This window comes from Lagopus muta, chromosome 10, assembly GCF_023343835.1.
Source record: "Lagopus muta isolate bLagMut1 chromosome 10, bLagMut1 primary, whole genome shotgun sequence".
NCBI lineage: Eukaryota > Metazoa > Chordata > Aves > Galliformes > Phasianidae > Lagopus > Lagopus muta.
The window spans coordinates 5,197,811-5,213,265 of NC_064442.1; the positions used below are offsets into that span (position 1 = coordinate 5,197,811).

The following is a 15,455-nucleotide window of genomic DNA, read 5'->3' on the forward strand; positions in this document are numbered from 1 at the left end:
TGGTGTCTTTATTCCAGATTATTACATAATATATCAGATGGAACAAGATCCAGTAGTTAACATTAAATTAAAAAAAGAGAAAGAAAGAAAGAAAGAAAGAAAAAGAAAGAAAGAAAGAAAGAAAGAAAGAAAGAAAGAAAGAAAGAAAGAAAGAAAGAAAGAAAGAAAAGAAAGAAAGAAAGAAAGAAAGAAAGAAAGAAAGAAAGAAAGAAAGAAAGAAAGAAAGAAAGAAAGAAAGAAAGAAAGAAAGAAAGAAAGAAAGAAAGAAAGAAAGAAAGAAAGAAAGAAAGAAAGAAAGAAAGAAGAAAGAAAGAAAGAAAGAAAGAAAGAAAGAAAGAAAGAAAGAAAGAAAGAAAGAAAAGAAAGAAAGAAAGAAAGAAAGAAAGAAAGAAAGAAAGAAAGAAAGAAAGAAAGAAAGAAAGAAGAAGAAAGAAAAGAAAGAAAGAAAGAAAGAAAGAAAGAAAGAAAGAAAGAAGAAAGAAAGAAAGAAAGAAAGAAAGAAAGAAAGAAAGAAAGAAAGAAAGAAAGAAAGAAAGAAAGAAAGAAAGAAAGAAAGAAAAGAGTATTTGTCAGTTCAAACCTCCCTGAACTCATCTTTGGTATACATGACTCCTCTTTGGTATCCACGAATCTGACTTCTTTGGTATCCATGACAAAATGCTTAAGTCCTCTGCATTGGGTGTGTATTCTCACAGATCTGGATATGAAATGCATGCAGCTGTGGTGATCACAATGAAATCTCAATTTAATAAAAGAACAGGTAAAAGGGAATTTGATTTCTTTGTAGTTAATGAGAAATATCAGCTGGGCCTTACTTGATGCTCAAAGCCAAAATAACATGCTATAGCTGGAAGTGCTATAGGTAAGAGCAATGATTAAGCACTGATTTTTGACTGCCCATTGGTGTAGTCATAGATTTTTCTGTCTGTAAATCACAGTTGGGAATGGTATTCTCAAAACCCTGTGGTTGAGTAAGAAAGAAAGTTACTTCTTTTTACAAAGCAATATTGCTCCTGTACATTAGAGAAATATCAGTTTCCCCCTTCTGTCTGCGGCTTGCTTATCAGGAGAGAAATTGTCATGTTTTCAGTTTTTCTTTATTTTTTTTCTTTTTCCATTAAAAGACAAACAAACAACAACCCATGAAATAGCTCTACCCAGTTACAACAAATTCCACTCAGGGACCCTAATTTACTTCTCTTCAGCTTAAAGGCAGTGTAATTGTTTAAGGATAAGGAAAATTAATTTTTTTCTGGAGAACAGACATAGGGAAAGCATCCACTGCCAGATGCCTCAGTACTGCCCTCCTAACATCTCTTAGCTATGAGGTAGGAGTCAGACCAAGGGATGACACTACCTCACTGCTCTGCCCTTTCAGTCCTTGTCTCTTAGGTGGCAGTGAGCACTGTGAAGTAGGCAGCTCAATGTATTTTGTGATCAGCTGTGTTAGAGAAACACAGCAATTAATTTCTCCTATTGGGCCATCAGGGGCTTCAAGCAGTTCATGAGCACAGTGAAATAAATGGCAAGACTCCCATTTTCTTCCATGAACTTTCTAGGGCAGAAATCAGGTTTTAAGGGCACAAGAGATCACATTGTCTGACTTGCTATATAATCCTGGAAAGAGGACTGTCCTAGGATGGCCAGGTTGTGAATTGAGGCCATGGTGCTTTTCTTTAGTATTTTCTGCAGATAGGCATTATTTTCTTTGAGCTGAAAGATCCAAAGCTGAAAGAAAGAGGGGATAGGGGAGGCAGGGGGAGGAAAAGGAAAAGGAAGTAAAACAGGAAAAGGAAGAAAGAAAAAAAGAAGAAAAAGAGAAATGAAAGAAAAAAAGAAGAAAAAGAGAAATAAAAGAAAAAAAAATGAAAAAGGGAAAAGGAAAAAGAAAATGAAAGGGGAAAAAAGGAAAAAAATTAAAAGAAAAAGAAAAAAGGGAAAAAAAGATAAAGATTACTTCTGCATTAAATTCAGCTGGATATAAACTTGCCATAATTTCACAGACAAAGCCCTTCCTCTCCTTGCTCAACCAAACTCCTGCTCCATTTTAGATCACAAAATGTTATCACCACTGAGTTGAGCTGGCTTTACACTGGCGACCCTCGGAGCACTCAGGCCTGTATGAGACAACCCAGCTGTGCCAAATCCTGAACTGAAGCCTTTCCATGAGGTTCATCTGTTTTAGATCAAAGGGTTATAGGGCAGCTCTCATTGCAAAGTACTGGGAAAAAAGAATCCTTAAACCCTTTTGATTCCCGCGGTCCTTCAACCACCAGATAAATTAAAATATTTAATCAAAATCTAATGGCAGTGATCTTGTTTGTACAAATGCTTTATTATCCTGTGCATTTTAACCACAATCTGCCTGGTTCCTAATGTGACCTAAAGAACCAGTCGGCATCTATTACAAATGCAAGGCAGTAAGCTTCTGGCTCAGCAATTAATCACTGACATGGAGGAATTTCTTCTCTCCAGGTGGGGAACCCATCCAAAAACTAAGAAAAATAATCGGGCTAATTAATTCTTATCTGCAAAGAGCAATTAGATAAATGACCTAAAAACAGGCCTGTCACCCCTAGTGAGGTGCTCAGCTTCTAAATAGAATAATATCTCTTTGCCAGGCCACCTCTGCGGTGAAATGGAGATCACAGAGAGGAAGGGGAAAAGACGGCATGTGGGGAGGGAATGGACTGATAGGGGAGTAGGTTAATTAGAGCTGAGACCAGGCACTGATATAAAAAAAATTAAAGCAAAGCTCCGCACTTGGGTAGGTTGATACGATCCCATCACCTTCACAGCTATGCCTTTGTGCATCCAGAGGTACTGAAGAGAGTGAAGTCGTGTCTCCAAGCTACTTTGGAAGACAAAAACCACTCACCAGGCTTACCCACCATTGCTCTGCATTTCACCCTGGTGAGTGGTATCCCTGACACTGCAGTCTATTAACTCTGAACTGTGCAGCTCTAGAGTGGAGCAATGGTGCTGAAGTGAGATGCAGAGTACCATGTTTCAATTAGTTTGCTTTGCTGGTCTATTTTTTGGTTTCAGTCAGGGAATGTGCAGTGCATTGAGTTCACGAATGAGCCAAATGCACAGGCAAAGAGGCAATAAAAGCATCTGCACATCAGACCTTTGGCCAACTACATATCATCAGCAAGATCCTGCTGTCCTCTCAGACAACTCATAGTCTGTCAAAAGCCAGAAATGGTGATAGAAGGAGGGGAGAAAACCTCCTTCATGTCCTTTGGAACAGTCTAATATTCAAAATAACATGGATTTTGCAGCCCCTTCCTAATTAAAGACCGTGAAGCATCCCCATTTGTGTATAAGAAGCCTTGTCCCGTGCTGGCATAAGTCTTCCTTGGTCAGTGTGCAACAAGGTATCATTTCTTTTATCCTGCCCCTCCGCATGCTTAGATCACGATACCACGCCGTTTCTGATGGTAGGAGACAAAGGGAGATGCTGAAGTAATTGACTCAAGCTTATCTAAGTATTTACAGAAATAAGCCTGAATGACTAGATATAAAATACTATAGCAGTCAGATTAAGACAATCCACTCCAGCTATAGTTAATCAGGGCTTTAGCCTCCAAGGAGCTGATTTGAGACTAATAAAGTATTTTCCAGCTTCCAACCCCCATGTCAATCTCATTCCCCTTTCCTTGGAGCCATTAGCACAATACCAAATACAAATGTAAATAACAAGGCTGCAGGTAGCTCATAGATTTGCTCTGTTTCCAAGCTCCAAAGCCTCTTATGGTGGAAAAAAAAAATGCTGTCCCAGAAGCCACAGATGTTGGTAAGAGACCTTTATCTCTTTCTGAAAACTTGTGTGACCAAGTTTCCTATAGTTTATACAAAGCAGATGCCTGCTTAAATGCTTTACTCAGAGCTGCCACGGTTCCTACATTGAAGCAGTTAACAATAAATTATAAGGACTAATGGATTAGATCAAGATGCATGGAAACACTGTATTTATTCTTAAGAATGATATTTCGCCTCCAAAAAAAAAAACCCTAAAACTTTGAGGGCTTGGAGAAAAGATATATATTCCAGATAAGTACTTTGCTGCTTATATTGGCCAAAATGCAGCAGCACTAAAGCAACAGGCTATGCTTAAACACAAAGGAAGAGGCATGCAAATCTGTGTCACTTTGGGTTTGCATTTCTTTCCCATGATGTCAACATGCGATTCAAGGAAAACCAACCATCTACAGGTTGCCTGAGGATCCCTTTGTAAGATGGATGCTTGTGTTGAAGATGGACGGCTCAAGCCCAGGTCTGAGCTTGTACAGGATTGGGGATGTTTGGTGGAGAAAGTTTCGCTTTCTGCTTGCTGCAGAAGCAAGGTTGATTGCTGAGCTTCTGTCCACTTTGTAAACCACCCCAGAGTTCAAAGTGTGAGAATGAATAAGCTTAAGTTTGGGCCTTTTCTTGGATAAATCAAAATGAACCAGTCTCTAAGGATAGGCTGTTGAGGAATGCAGATCGGCAAACTGGCAGATTGCTCTGATACATTATCTTATTTTTTCCTTTCGGATAAGATACAGGAAAGTCCTCAAGAAATTTATACTCTGATAAGAATATACTTATATTATACTTATACTAGCAAGTACTAGCAGTACTGCTAGTACTTGCTAGTAATTCTGGCCCACAAAAATGCTGAGAACATCCATGGAAAGTCAAAAATGAACAGTAGAGTTTGTAGGCAGGTAAGCATTTGCAGATAGTGGGTAATGCCAATGGGACATTCTTCAGGGTTCCCAAGAGAAGGACTGAATGATGCAGATCAACAGTACAATGCCAAAAGCAATTTCAGTAATGATGTAATTGAATTTAATAAAGGAAAAAAAAAAAAAAAAGCAAAATAAAAGGGAGAAGCCTTTCCACCTGCATTTTTTCTGGCAAAGTTCTTCCCTTCTATTCCTGAGCCTCCTCTAACACTCACAAGGAAGGCCAAACTGAGGCTCATTCTTAACTTACCTAAAGCACGCCGCTGTCTGCAAAACATTGGTAATATCCATGCCTGCAGTAGATGTTTAGGGCTGCCTAGAACAGAAAACAGTAGGAGCAGCTGGAATATAACTTAAGTCTCTAATTCTCTGCAAATGTCTGAAAGGGTGCAGTTTCCTCCAAGTGCTGTACAATGTTTTGAAGCCAAGAGAAATAACTTTTTTTTTTTCTTGCAACCGAGTCACTTATGTTTAATTTATACAGAAATAGGTACGGTCTCCTTCAGCACTAGAGCGTTGGGGTGTTTTTAATGAATAACTTATAAGAAACAGTCACCTGCTAACAGGTCAGCCTCCCTTTTGTGTTTCATTCCAGTTTCATTAGTAAAGAAAAAAGGCCTTTGATTGGATTAATGGAAATAAAACCACAGGGACTAAATTATAAAGTATCCAGTGGTTATTTCTAGTAGCTCCTACTTGCAACCATGTTTTCTATCATCTCAGGCTCAAAGCTTTGGTGTATAAATACATCTGTCTTAGACTGGAGCATGGAAAAGGTTTTGTTTTAGCAGAAATAGCATTTCATCTTTTTCTCTGCAGTGATTTAGCTGGGCAGACTCTGCTTTTGCGGGATTGCTGAGCTGCTGGGAATGCTCTCAGTAGAAACTTTGCTGTGGACTCTCTGAACCTGCTTTTTCTCCTCCTCGTATCCTTTCACCACCACCACCACTGTCCAGTTATTTTTATTTATGTATTTATTTAATGTCATTGAAATAGCATTATCTGGAGATGGCTACAGGCAGGACGCAGAGCCATATGCTCAGCCTAACTTATATAAACAGTGTCCTGGATGACAGCCTTTCCTAGCCCATCTGCAGCTGCCAGGGAATCCATTATTTTTCTTGTCCCTGGGGAGAAAAAGTTCTTGAGCATCATTACTCCTAGGCAAATGTAACTGACTCTACCATGCACCCTAATTTGCTTGCCATAATTATAGGTCGCTCACCCCCTTTTGCAATTTATAAACCCTTTTTATTTATTTTTTGTACTTATTAATAATGAATGGAGGCTAGTGAATCATGGGGCTGTAATATCTGAATATTATGAAAATGCTAATAACAAGGTATCATAGGCAGCAGCACCCAGGTCTTATCAGCTGGTCAGATGCTCTATTAAGCAGCCAGTGAGGAGTTCAAGCAAATTGGTTATGTTAATGTCCTGTAGTACTTAGGGAAGATGAGGAGTTAGCAATTAATTTTTTTCTTCTTCTTCCCAGGCTGCAAACCGACAGGGCAAATTTATATTCCTCCTATTCTATGGGACCCCAGCTCAGAAGGGGGGCAAGGAGGAAATGCAAGAGCTTTCTGAGATCTAATTGAACGATGCAACTGCAGAGCTGGTGGGAGGCCAAGGGGGTGAGCAAGGAATAAATAAATAAATATATAAAGAAGTAAGCAAGCCCCACAACAATGGGAATGCCACACTCTTCCCCATTCATTCAGCTGACAGTGCTTTTGCAACTTAAACCTGTTTTATTAATTATGTTTGACATTTCCTTAATTAGTTTCATTTACATCCCATCAGCCCCTACCAGACGATTGCCCCATACATCATTTCACCAGAGGACTGAGATGCCTACAGAATTACAAAAACACCCTCCCCCCCAATCCTCAATAACTCATCACTGTACACTTCATGGATTTTTGAGAATGAATCCTTTCACCTGCTACGTTTCTTAAAAAATACACAGCTTTTTTGTCATCTTTTTAAAAAGGATTATGATGTTTTCAAAGGCACACGATGCTGGACTAAATTTCTATTTTCATTCCATGCACACGGTTTGCTTTGTTTTACAGTTCCCATGTATCTTGACATTGACAAAGTATGGACTTTGCTGAAGAATCCCTTTATGTGGGCCCTGTCCTAGCTCCACTGCGCACTGCTACCCTGCCCCAGTGCCTTTCCCAGATAGCTCTGCATGCTCACAATAGCTTCACAATTTATAGGCACGTTCCTGCTGTCCCCATAGTTGTTATCCAGTTTTCCACATATTGATTACTTTCCACAGGAGACCTAAGACAGATTTTTTTACAACTTTAGTAAACGTATAGTTTGGTTGTTTAATATCAGTGCCTCAGCTTGTTCTCTTGCATCTTTGACCGTCCTCTCCATCCAACCATTCCAGGAGCTGAAGTACGCAGATTTTCGGCTGCAAGTCATGCCTTAGCACAAGGATAACCAGGCGATTTGGATCTGGAAACTTCTCAATCACCATCATGTGGGTCTGCATGAAGGCCCTTGTGCCCCATTGAAGTAGCCAGCTCTATATCCCAATCTGAGAGCCACCCAGTATGAAGACAGACATGGTGCTGGCAGATGTCTGGTGTCCAGCCTGGCTTTTCTGACCCGCACTCAGCACAAGACTGACTGTTCCTAACTGGGGTACAATGACAACCTGTTTGTGCTAATCCTAGACATGCTACCAGGAGCTGTAATTCCGGAGTCATCACACTCTCTATTGATATCAGTGAAATTAATCATGCAGAAGGAAAAAGCTTGTATGAAAGCAGATAATTATTCCCCTGTTCTGGAGTAATACATACAAGGGAAAGTGATTCTCATTGTCTTGGCAAACTATGACATTTCAGCATATTTTCTGCTTAGTATTGATGTTCAGGCATCCTTTCTCCTTTATGATTTGTAGGTCAGAGTTGGTGCACTGAGAACTGCATACAGAGAGAGAGGTTTCTTTCTTGTTGACTGCTGTCCATCAGATACAAAGCCCTTACTTAATTTATAACATAAAAAAATGACACTGTGGGAACATACTGATATGATAGTAAGTAACTTGATACCCTGCATTTCTTTTGAAAGTTCTAACTAAAAAGATAGCTGATGAATAGTTGTCTCTAACTTATCAACAACTGTTCTCAGGTTGGATGTTAGGAAAAACTTCTCAGAAAGAGTGGTGATGCATTGGCACAGGCCACCCAGGCAGGTGGTGGAGTCACTGTCCCTGGAGGTGCTCAAGAACCATGGAGATGTGGCACATGGAGATGTGGTCTAGAGCATTCACAGGCATGGGTTGATGGTTGGACTGGATGATCTTATTGGTCTTTCCAGCCTTAATGATTATGTGATTCTATGATTCCTGTAAGAGTAGTCCAAATCTCTGCAACGGAGCACAGAGCAGGGATCTGCCAGCTCAAGCCTTCCCAATACAAGTACCAGATGGACTTGCAATCCCCAATAAAAGAAATATTCATGTAACATATGGAAATATATTAACTAGAAGAAAAACACTCAAAGAAATATTGATGTGCTTACTTTCTCAGTGGGACTTATTTGGTAGGGCAAAGCCGGCTTCACATTGTCTCTTAACTGCATTTTTCAGCCCTTTTGGCTCTGGGATCAGGTTGTGCAAAGCCAGGCAGATATTTCTCCATATGCAACAAGATCCAGATGTTACAGATGCTCCTGGTCCTCTGTCCTGCTCAACACCCCTGTGGCTGAACCTAGCCCAGGTTATAAGCAACTGTCTCCTCAACTTAAGTTTGCTCAGAAATTTAAGCCTTTGTTTTAATAAAATTCTCCAAACATTTGATCCTTGAAGGAGAGGCAGAGGGAAGAAAATGGAGAAATGGGGCTCACAGTTCACCTTAGAGGTTATTACATCTGCACTTTGGAAACTAGCAGACGTCAGGGCTGGAGTTCCACAGTTGGACTAGGCATAGAGAAAAATCTTGCAATTTGTTCTGAAACCGGAGAGATTTCATCCTATTTTGGAATCCTTCCAGGTAAAAGCCATGCCTGGGACCCTATCCAGATTTTCTGCAAAGCAATGGCTGTTTCATTTCCAGATCATTTCAATCCTCAAGATCAAAGGAAGCCTGATTTTAAAAGCAGGAATTAAGTACTGGCAAAGAAGAAGGCAGTTTTAACAGCGCTGTAATCATGCACACGATTTGCAGAGAAGTTTAGTCAAGAAGTTTTGGGGGGGAGGGGGGGTGGTTTTGTTTTGTTGTTTGCCTCTTGCTTCATTCCTTTCCTTGTTCTCTCTTATCTTTGATCCGAGCATTTCCCCAAGACACTGCGAGAACAAGGGTGTGAGACGAATACGAAACAGATTGCGGGGAAAAGGTTGATAAGAGGCATTCAGTAGTTGCTGGTGTTTTTCTTTTTCGAGAATGGGTCTCAGAAGCAGTTCAGAGGAAATCTGGAGATATGAAGACAGGGGATGAAATACATATCCCAGTGGGATCACAAACAGCCCTGGGTGTTGTTCTGCAGGCTCTTGCTTCACAGAGTGGTTCTTTTTGAGCTGGGTTGGCTGCTTTTTAATAATGTCCTCTTCGGTTGTTGATGCTCTTTCATGGCACGTTAACCTCAAAGGGTTTAGATCATTTCCCAGCTTTCCTGTTTGGATTCCCCTACATGCACATGAACACAACACCCCAAACCCTCCAGTTCAATTATGCACGTTTAAAAACCTCCACTAAAACAGTTCGGTAGATTTAGCAGATGCTGCCAGGGCTTCAGATATATCTGAAATAGCATCAAATGGTAAAAAAAAAAAAAAAAAAAAAAAAAAAAAGAAAAAAAAGAAAAAAATCAAAATATTTTTCTGTCACATGCTGTCATACATTGTCAGGGAACCTTGTGCTGTAGCTGCAGTGAAGTTGAATCTGATTAAAAGATCAGCAAACAAGGCAGGTTGAGGGGAATTTGATCTCATCATTGCTGTGCCTGGAAATACCTGTCATCTTCTAGGTTGTCCTGCAGTGTGACACTCTTTCTTATCCAGTTTGCCAATGGACAGTCATGGTGACATTCTGTGGAAACAAAACAGGGAAGAAACAAACCAAAAAAAAGACCTGATCCATTCCAGTTGTATTTTCAAGTCCTGTATTATTATTCCTCTGAGATCAAGCCTAAACATAAATACTAATTATCAGAGCTACAGACAAATGAATAATTTGATGTAAAACAATCCTGCTTTATTCAAATGAGAGTGGAGGTGAAATTAGAGCTATGCAGGATATTATGTTAAAAAGCACACACGCATACACACAAAGAAAGAAAGCAAAATGTCTAATTTTAACGTAGTGTTGTTATCTGTGATTAATGATTTCCGTGGGTGTATGACTCTTATGCAAAAATGCCATGTAATCATGTACATATTTGATTAAATAGCTTAATTTGTGTTCATTTTAAAAAAAATAAAATAAAGCCAAATAAGCTAGATAATGAGTGGGCGTGTTGTAGGAAAAGCAGATGGGATTTGAGGCACTAGCTGTGTTCAAAGGAAGCCACCAATTTCACTTCAAGAATATTTGCGTATGAAAGCTGATATTTTCTAGAAACATTCATGAGTAGAACACAGAGGGATTTTTTTTATTTTTTTTTATTTTTTTGCCAAATTCTGCTGTTTTTAATGAAGGCACATAGGAAAAAAAAAGATCAGCTGAGACGGTTCAATTCCCACTCCTTGGGAAGAGCATCTTTATTTATTTATATTTCTGTGTTCACTGGGAATGTTGTCTTTCCCTGAGTCAATTATACCTAAAGAAACTCACCGTTTACTTCTGAGCTTCTGACAACAACCTCCTCTTTCTTTGCCATCACCTGTGGCATTAAATATATAGATTTCATCACACAATGAAAATATAAAAAAAAAGACAGCTCTCCAGAATGGAAATAATGGGATTTTTTTTGGTGAGTAAATCTGTGTAAATCACAGTGTCAAATGAATGGACAAAGCTTTAACGTGGCTAATAAACACATCCCTCTGTTTTGTGCAAGGGGAATTTTTATGAAAATGATCAAATAAAGTAATAAAAGAGAAGGGACTTCCCCTCTGGGTTTATGAGCTCTCTCGTTACACATCATGTATGACACACTGACTGGCAGAATATATGATGGGCTGTCATACATTGCAGTATGACTTCAATTAGGATGATAAGATGACAAGTTCCCATAGTTCATATATGGGTTGGCTGTGTTGTATTTTTACAACAGGGTTCCTGCTTTGACCTCTTTCTTTCTAATGTTTGATACAAAATTTAAGGGGCTGGTTGAGGTCAGAGGAGACAAAATGTGACTTATGTTGGGGGTGGGAGAGGAGGGCCATTTGTTTCTTTGTTTGTTCTCCTATCCAAGGAAAAGATCCTATAATTCAGTGTCTGACTCACTATTAAAAATAATTAATGCCAACAGTTCAGCCCACACTCATAACTCCAGAGTAACAAACCAACAAGTGCAGCCTGCCACTCATGGCCAACTGTTAAAATCACACAACCTACAAGCAAATTAGGAGGCACAACAGGCAACACAAAACACATAAGCCAGCATCCACAAGTGTCACCATTTATTGCTTTATAGCGAACCCATGAATCACAGAGCCAGAAATACCTTCATCTCCACAAGAAAGAAGCTGACATCAGGTCTATGAAGACACACCGGAGGAATCAGAACCACAGCATTATTTGCAGGTAGTCCCATGATAGGCCCCAAACCCCTGCTTTGATACAAGTGGGAAACTCTGCTTGAAGGAGTGGCATCTGAGATGGGTTTCCAGGTGGTGGTGGTGGCATTTTTAATCATGGGGAGCGGGGGGAGGGAAGAAAAATGCAAAAGTTAGAGTTGGTTACAACTTCACCAATGGCTTTGAGATTCTGGGAAAATTCCCATATGAAAAAAGAATATATATAATTACATATATATATATATATATATGCATATGTATAAGGTCTTCCTCTGGGGCTGTGTTACAGTTCTTTAAATGAGTACATTCCAATGGTTATCAAGACCAAACATTGCTCTTGTAGGACATACATGTAACAGTAGTGGGTCAGGATCAATCTCAGAGTGCTTCTGCGGCAGCTATAAAACAGATACAATGAAGATGGAAACCTATTCATTGTCTGCAGGGCAAAGCATGCTCCATGATAGCACTGATCCCCAAGACCATCATCTCTCTGACCCCAAGGATATTCTGGCCAGACAGCGTTGCCTCATCAACTCAAAATTTGACCCAGACATTTTACATTGTGGCATTATTTGAGACAGTCCACCAACCTGCAAAAGCGAAATGTTTTCCAGCGGAAGATCAAATATTTTCCAGGTGGTCTATTCTGCAGATTCAGCGTTATTGCAACAGATTTGCCTTCAAGTCAAAAAATTGCTTGTGTACAAGTCTCAAAAGCAAATCAGTAAGTGGAAAGAGCAGGATAATGGAGGCACTTATCAGTGAACAAAGGCAGAGGTTTGGTTTGCATACACTCAGGTGGGAATGACTCTGACTTTGAAGAATGACACATGTCATGAAATAGCTGTGCAGAAGAATATACCTCAAACACGCCGAAAAAGAAAAGCCTCGCTGGGTAGAAACTGAATAGCAAAACTCACTGCACTTCTCATAAGCCACAGATATCAGTAGTTACCGGGAAGAATTTTCTTGGCATCTACTTCTTGGGATAAATTGAGGTCTAAATCTAGACTAATGTGCCCGGAAGCTCCTTGTGGAGGAGAAAAAGAAAAAGAGAAGAATAAGGGTGAAAAATTCAGCTGAGTTTAATCTGAACAGTGTATCCATCACCAAAAATGATACAAATCAGCTATTACTGGATCATGCAAAAGCAACTCCACTACCTGTGATCCTTCCTTTGCTTTCTAAACCGCTTTTCAGCCCAGCCTAATGAATTGTCAGAACTGTCAGACAGCTCCAAGGAATGACAAATGTCTATGATTTGCTGCTGCTGCTGCTACTTTGCTGAAAACACCTGATGTATATAGTCTTGAAATCCTGTGTTTTGTGTTAGAGGCAAGGGTAAGCTGAAGGAATTGGTGTACGTGTGGAGTTATTTTCTTTCATTTTCTGTATATGTAGTCTAGTGAAAGGAATCTGATAAAAGAAAGTTCAGATTGAATATTAAAGCACTCCCAAACCAAGAAATGACCAAAAGGAGGCAGAAGATACAACCCCAGCTGGTCCATTTTGAACATTTTACAATTCCATACTCAGCTACATTATTTCATATTATGTATTATAACTGTCTGTGACCCAGCATAAAACTTGCAATGATATATCCCCTATTCTTGTATGAGGCTTTCTTCATCAAAATTATAGATAGTAAAACACAAAGCATTCCAACTCCACGAAGAATTTTTTGACAGACAATAAGATCAATCAAATAATTAATTTGACAAATATCAGAGTCTGAGTTATACAGGCTCCAAACATTTATTAACTTGCAGCCAGATTCTGTGAACATTTGTCATTGACTTAAATGGGTCTAAGATTTCACTTCTTGACGAGTGACAGGCCCTGATGGGTATTTAGTCATTTCTGCTATACCAGATTGGCACTGTACTTAATACATTTGCTAATTCTGTCATAGAACTTACTTTCTATAATGTTCCTCTGCACCTTGCCTGAAGAAACTCTTGTGAATTTGTCCTTTGAAAAACACACAGAGAAAAAAATATACTTTGGGGAAATGGTGGGATTCTTTTGCCTAATTATTCACTTGTCCAGCACATTTAGAAAAGGCTTCTACTGACTGGAGAAGAGTTTTTGCTGCTTTGGAACTAGTCAGAAGGTATTTTCGAAAACAGATCCCACCTAATCAGGACGGTTGTATGAAGTTATGAGAAAATTTCATTATGCGAATACCTACTAGATGTTAGCTGCAAGCACGGTTCTATCCTTGAAGGAAGGGCACACTTGAACTTGATCTGAGTAAGATTTGGAGGTTTTCATATTTTAAGACTGCAAGGGAAGAAACAAAGTCCTGGAAAGCTGAACCAAGTGCATCAACAAACAAGGAAATAAGTGGATCATTCCTCCTACTGTCACAAGGTGAGATTACAGAGCGATCTACATGGAGAGTAATCTACTTGGGGAGCTGATCCAGATTCAAAGGGCTGCTAAAAGTTGGACTTTTAATGAAAACCATGAAGACATTTTGTTGTTTTTCTCATTTTCACCCGGGGGAAAAATAAGTGTTGTTTGTAGATCAAAGCACAATCTCAGCCACTGTTCTCCAAGTGTACACAGTGATCTCCCTGGTTAGCAGATCCAGGAGTGATGCTTCAAAGTTGAGAACCGAAGCTGAGCTAAATCTCAGTGTTTTATCAGTTTCTTTAAGATTTTGGGCTCTCTGCAAGCCAAGAGCCCCAGCCAAACATATTTCACAAGGAGTCAGGCCTCGTCCAAACAGGGAATACTTGCCTAATCCTCATGAGTTTGATTAGAGTGGTGCTTGGGAGGAACAACAACAAAAAAATTGCAAATTAATTCATTTACATGAAAGACAGCAGGAAGTCCTCTATGCTGTGTGTCTTGCAATAAAACACCACCAGAACACACTAGCACAACTGCTATATTGGTCCGGCATATCTGCAGATGGTACTACATAATCATCTCTCCCAGCATCACACCGATGAACACTTTCCTCCTCAAACCACTTGTTTGAGTCTCCTTGTTTTACAGACAACGAACTGCCATGCAGAGAAAATAGGTCAGGACCTCCTGGATATCGGTTTCCTTGCATCTATCGAAATCTAGAAAAATCAAGGCTTTAAATAAAGGTTAAATACAAAATAACCTGGAGAATTTGATCTAAAAGGCTTCACCCTCAGAGGTCAGCAGCAATAAACAAGGCAGTGGAAAAGAGTTCCCCCGTACAGTAAGTGATTGCCTAAGTACTGGGGTAATGCACCCTCTCCATCATGAAAAGATGCATTCTCAGGCCAAAGTGCCTGCCTCATTGAAGATACTGGGTTATCTTCACCCTCCATGTCATGGGAAAAGCGCACTGATGGGACTAACTGTGGATCTTACAGGACATCTGCTCTGGTGGACAGCCAGAGTATAGTACCCACCCAGCAATGAGAGCTGAGTTCCTGCAATCAGCCACAAGAAGGGGCAGGAGGAAGTTCTGAGATACACTGCAGGACATGTGAATGCACTGCAAATGAAGATGTGTATATCCAGACAGAAGAAATAATGAGAAATAAATGCCAAAGAAATTACTGGATTCCTCTATTAGATTAACTCTGGTTTGACAATGGTTGGGTTTGGGGAACTCCTCTGTGATTTAGGAATAAGCTTTCTTCTCTAAGTGGCCTAAAACTCATTGCTATATCATCACTTGCTGTTGTCAAATAAATAATCATGCGAAATCAGCTGCAGAGAAAAGTCTCCTGTAGAACCGAGTTCATGCATGACATATGATATATCTCTTCAAAGGGACAGATACATCTTTCTTACAGCCAGCATGCAGCTTCCTTCACTGCACCTCCGCTTCCATCCAAATCACCTCAAATAAATGTGAGTTCTGCTGTGTTCACAGTAATTCCTTCATTTTTAAACACATAATGGAAATGTATAACTAGTCCTCATAAAAATTTATATCTCAATTCGTCCCTTTAATTTATAACAGGCCCTCCAGGCAGTTATTATTCAAACATTAATAAAATGCCTATGGATCACCAAAAGCA

At 39.7% G+C, this 15,455-nt stretch overlaps 1 protein-coding gene and 1 long non-coding RNA gene across 3 annotated transcripts in view; one reads left to right on the plus strand and one right to left on the minus strand.

The window, feature by feature from the left end:
- LOC125698022 (uncharacterized) overlaps nucleotides 1-15,455 on the plus strand; it is an 85,720-nt gene that overhangs the window by 47,300 nt on the left and 22,965 nt on the right. The window contains exons 3-4 of one of the 2 annotated variants that reach the window (XR_007379050.1): nucleotides 5,553-5,658; nucleotides 6,537-9,491. The exons of the other annotated variant lie outside the window; for it this stretch is intronic. This is a non-coding gene — a long non-coding RNA (uncharacterized LOC125698022). Of the gene's footprint in view, nucleotides 1-5,552; nucleotides 5,659-6,536; nucleotides 9,492-15,455 lie in introns of those variants that run through there. 2 annotated transcript variants of the gene reach the window in all.
- Nucleotides 9,524-15,455, minus strand: part of LOC125698021 (uncharacterized) — a 56,406-nt gene continuing 50,474 nt past the window's right edge. The window contains exons 14-16 of the mRNA XM_048955820.1: nucleotides 11,364-11,512; nucleotides 10,529-10,577; nucleotides 9,524-9,784 (exon numbers count right to left, since the gene is read on the minus strand). Of these exons, the coding sequence (XP_048811777.1) occupies nucleotides 9,687-9,784; nucleotides 10,529-10,577; nucleotides 11,364-11,512 (296 nt within the window). The 3' untranslated portion in view covers nucleotides 9,524-9,686. The remainder of the gene's footprint in view (nucleotides 9,785-10,528; nucleotides 10,578-11,363; nucleotides 11,513-15,455) is intronic.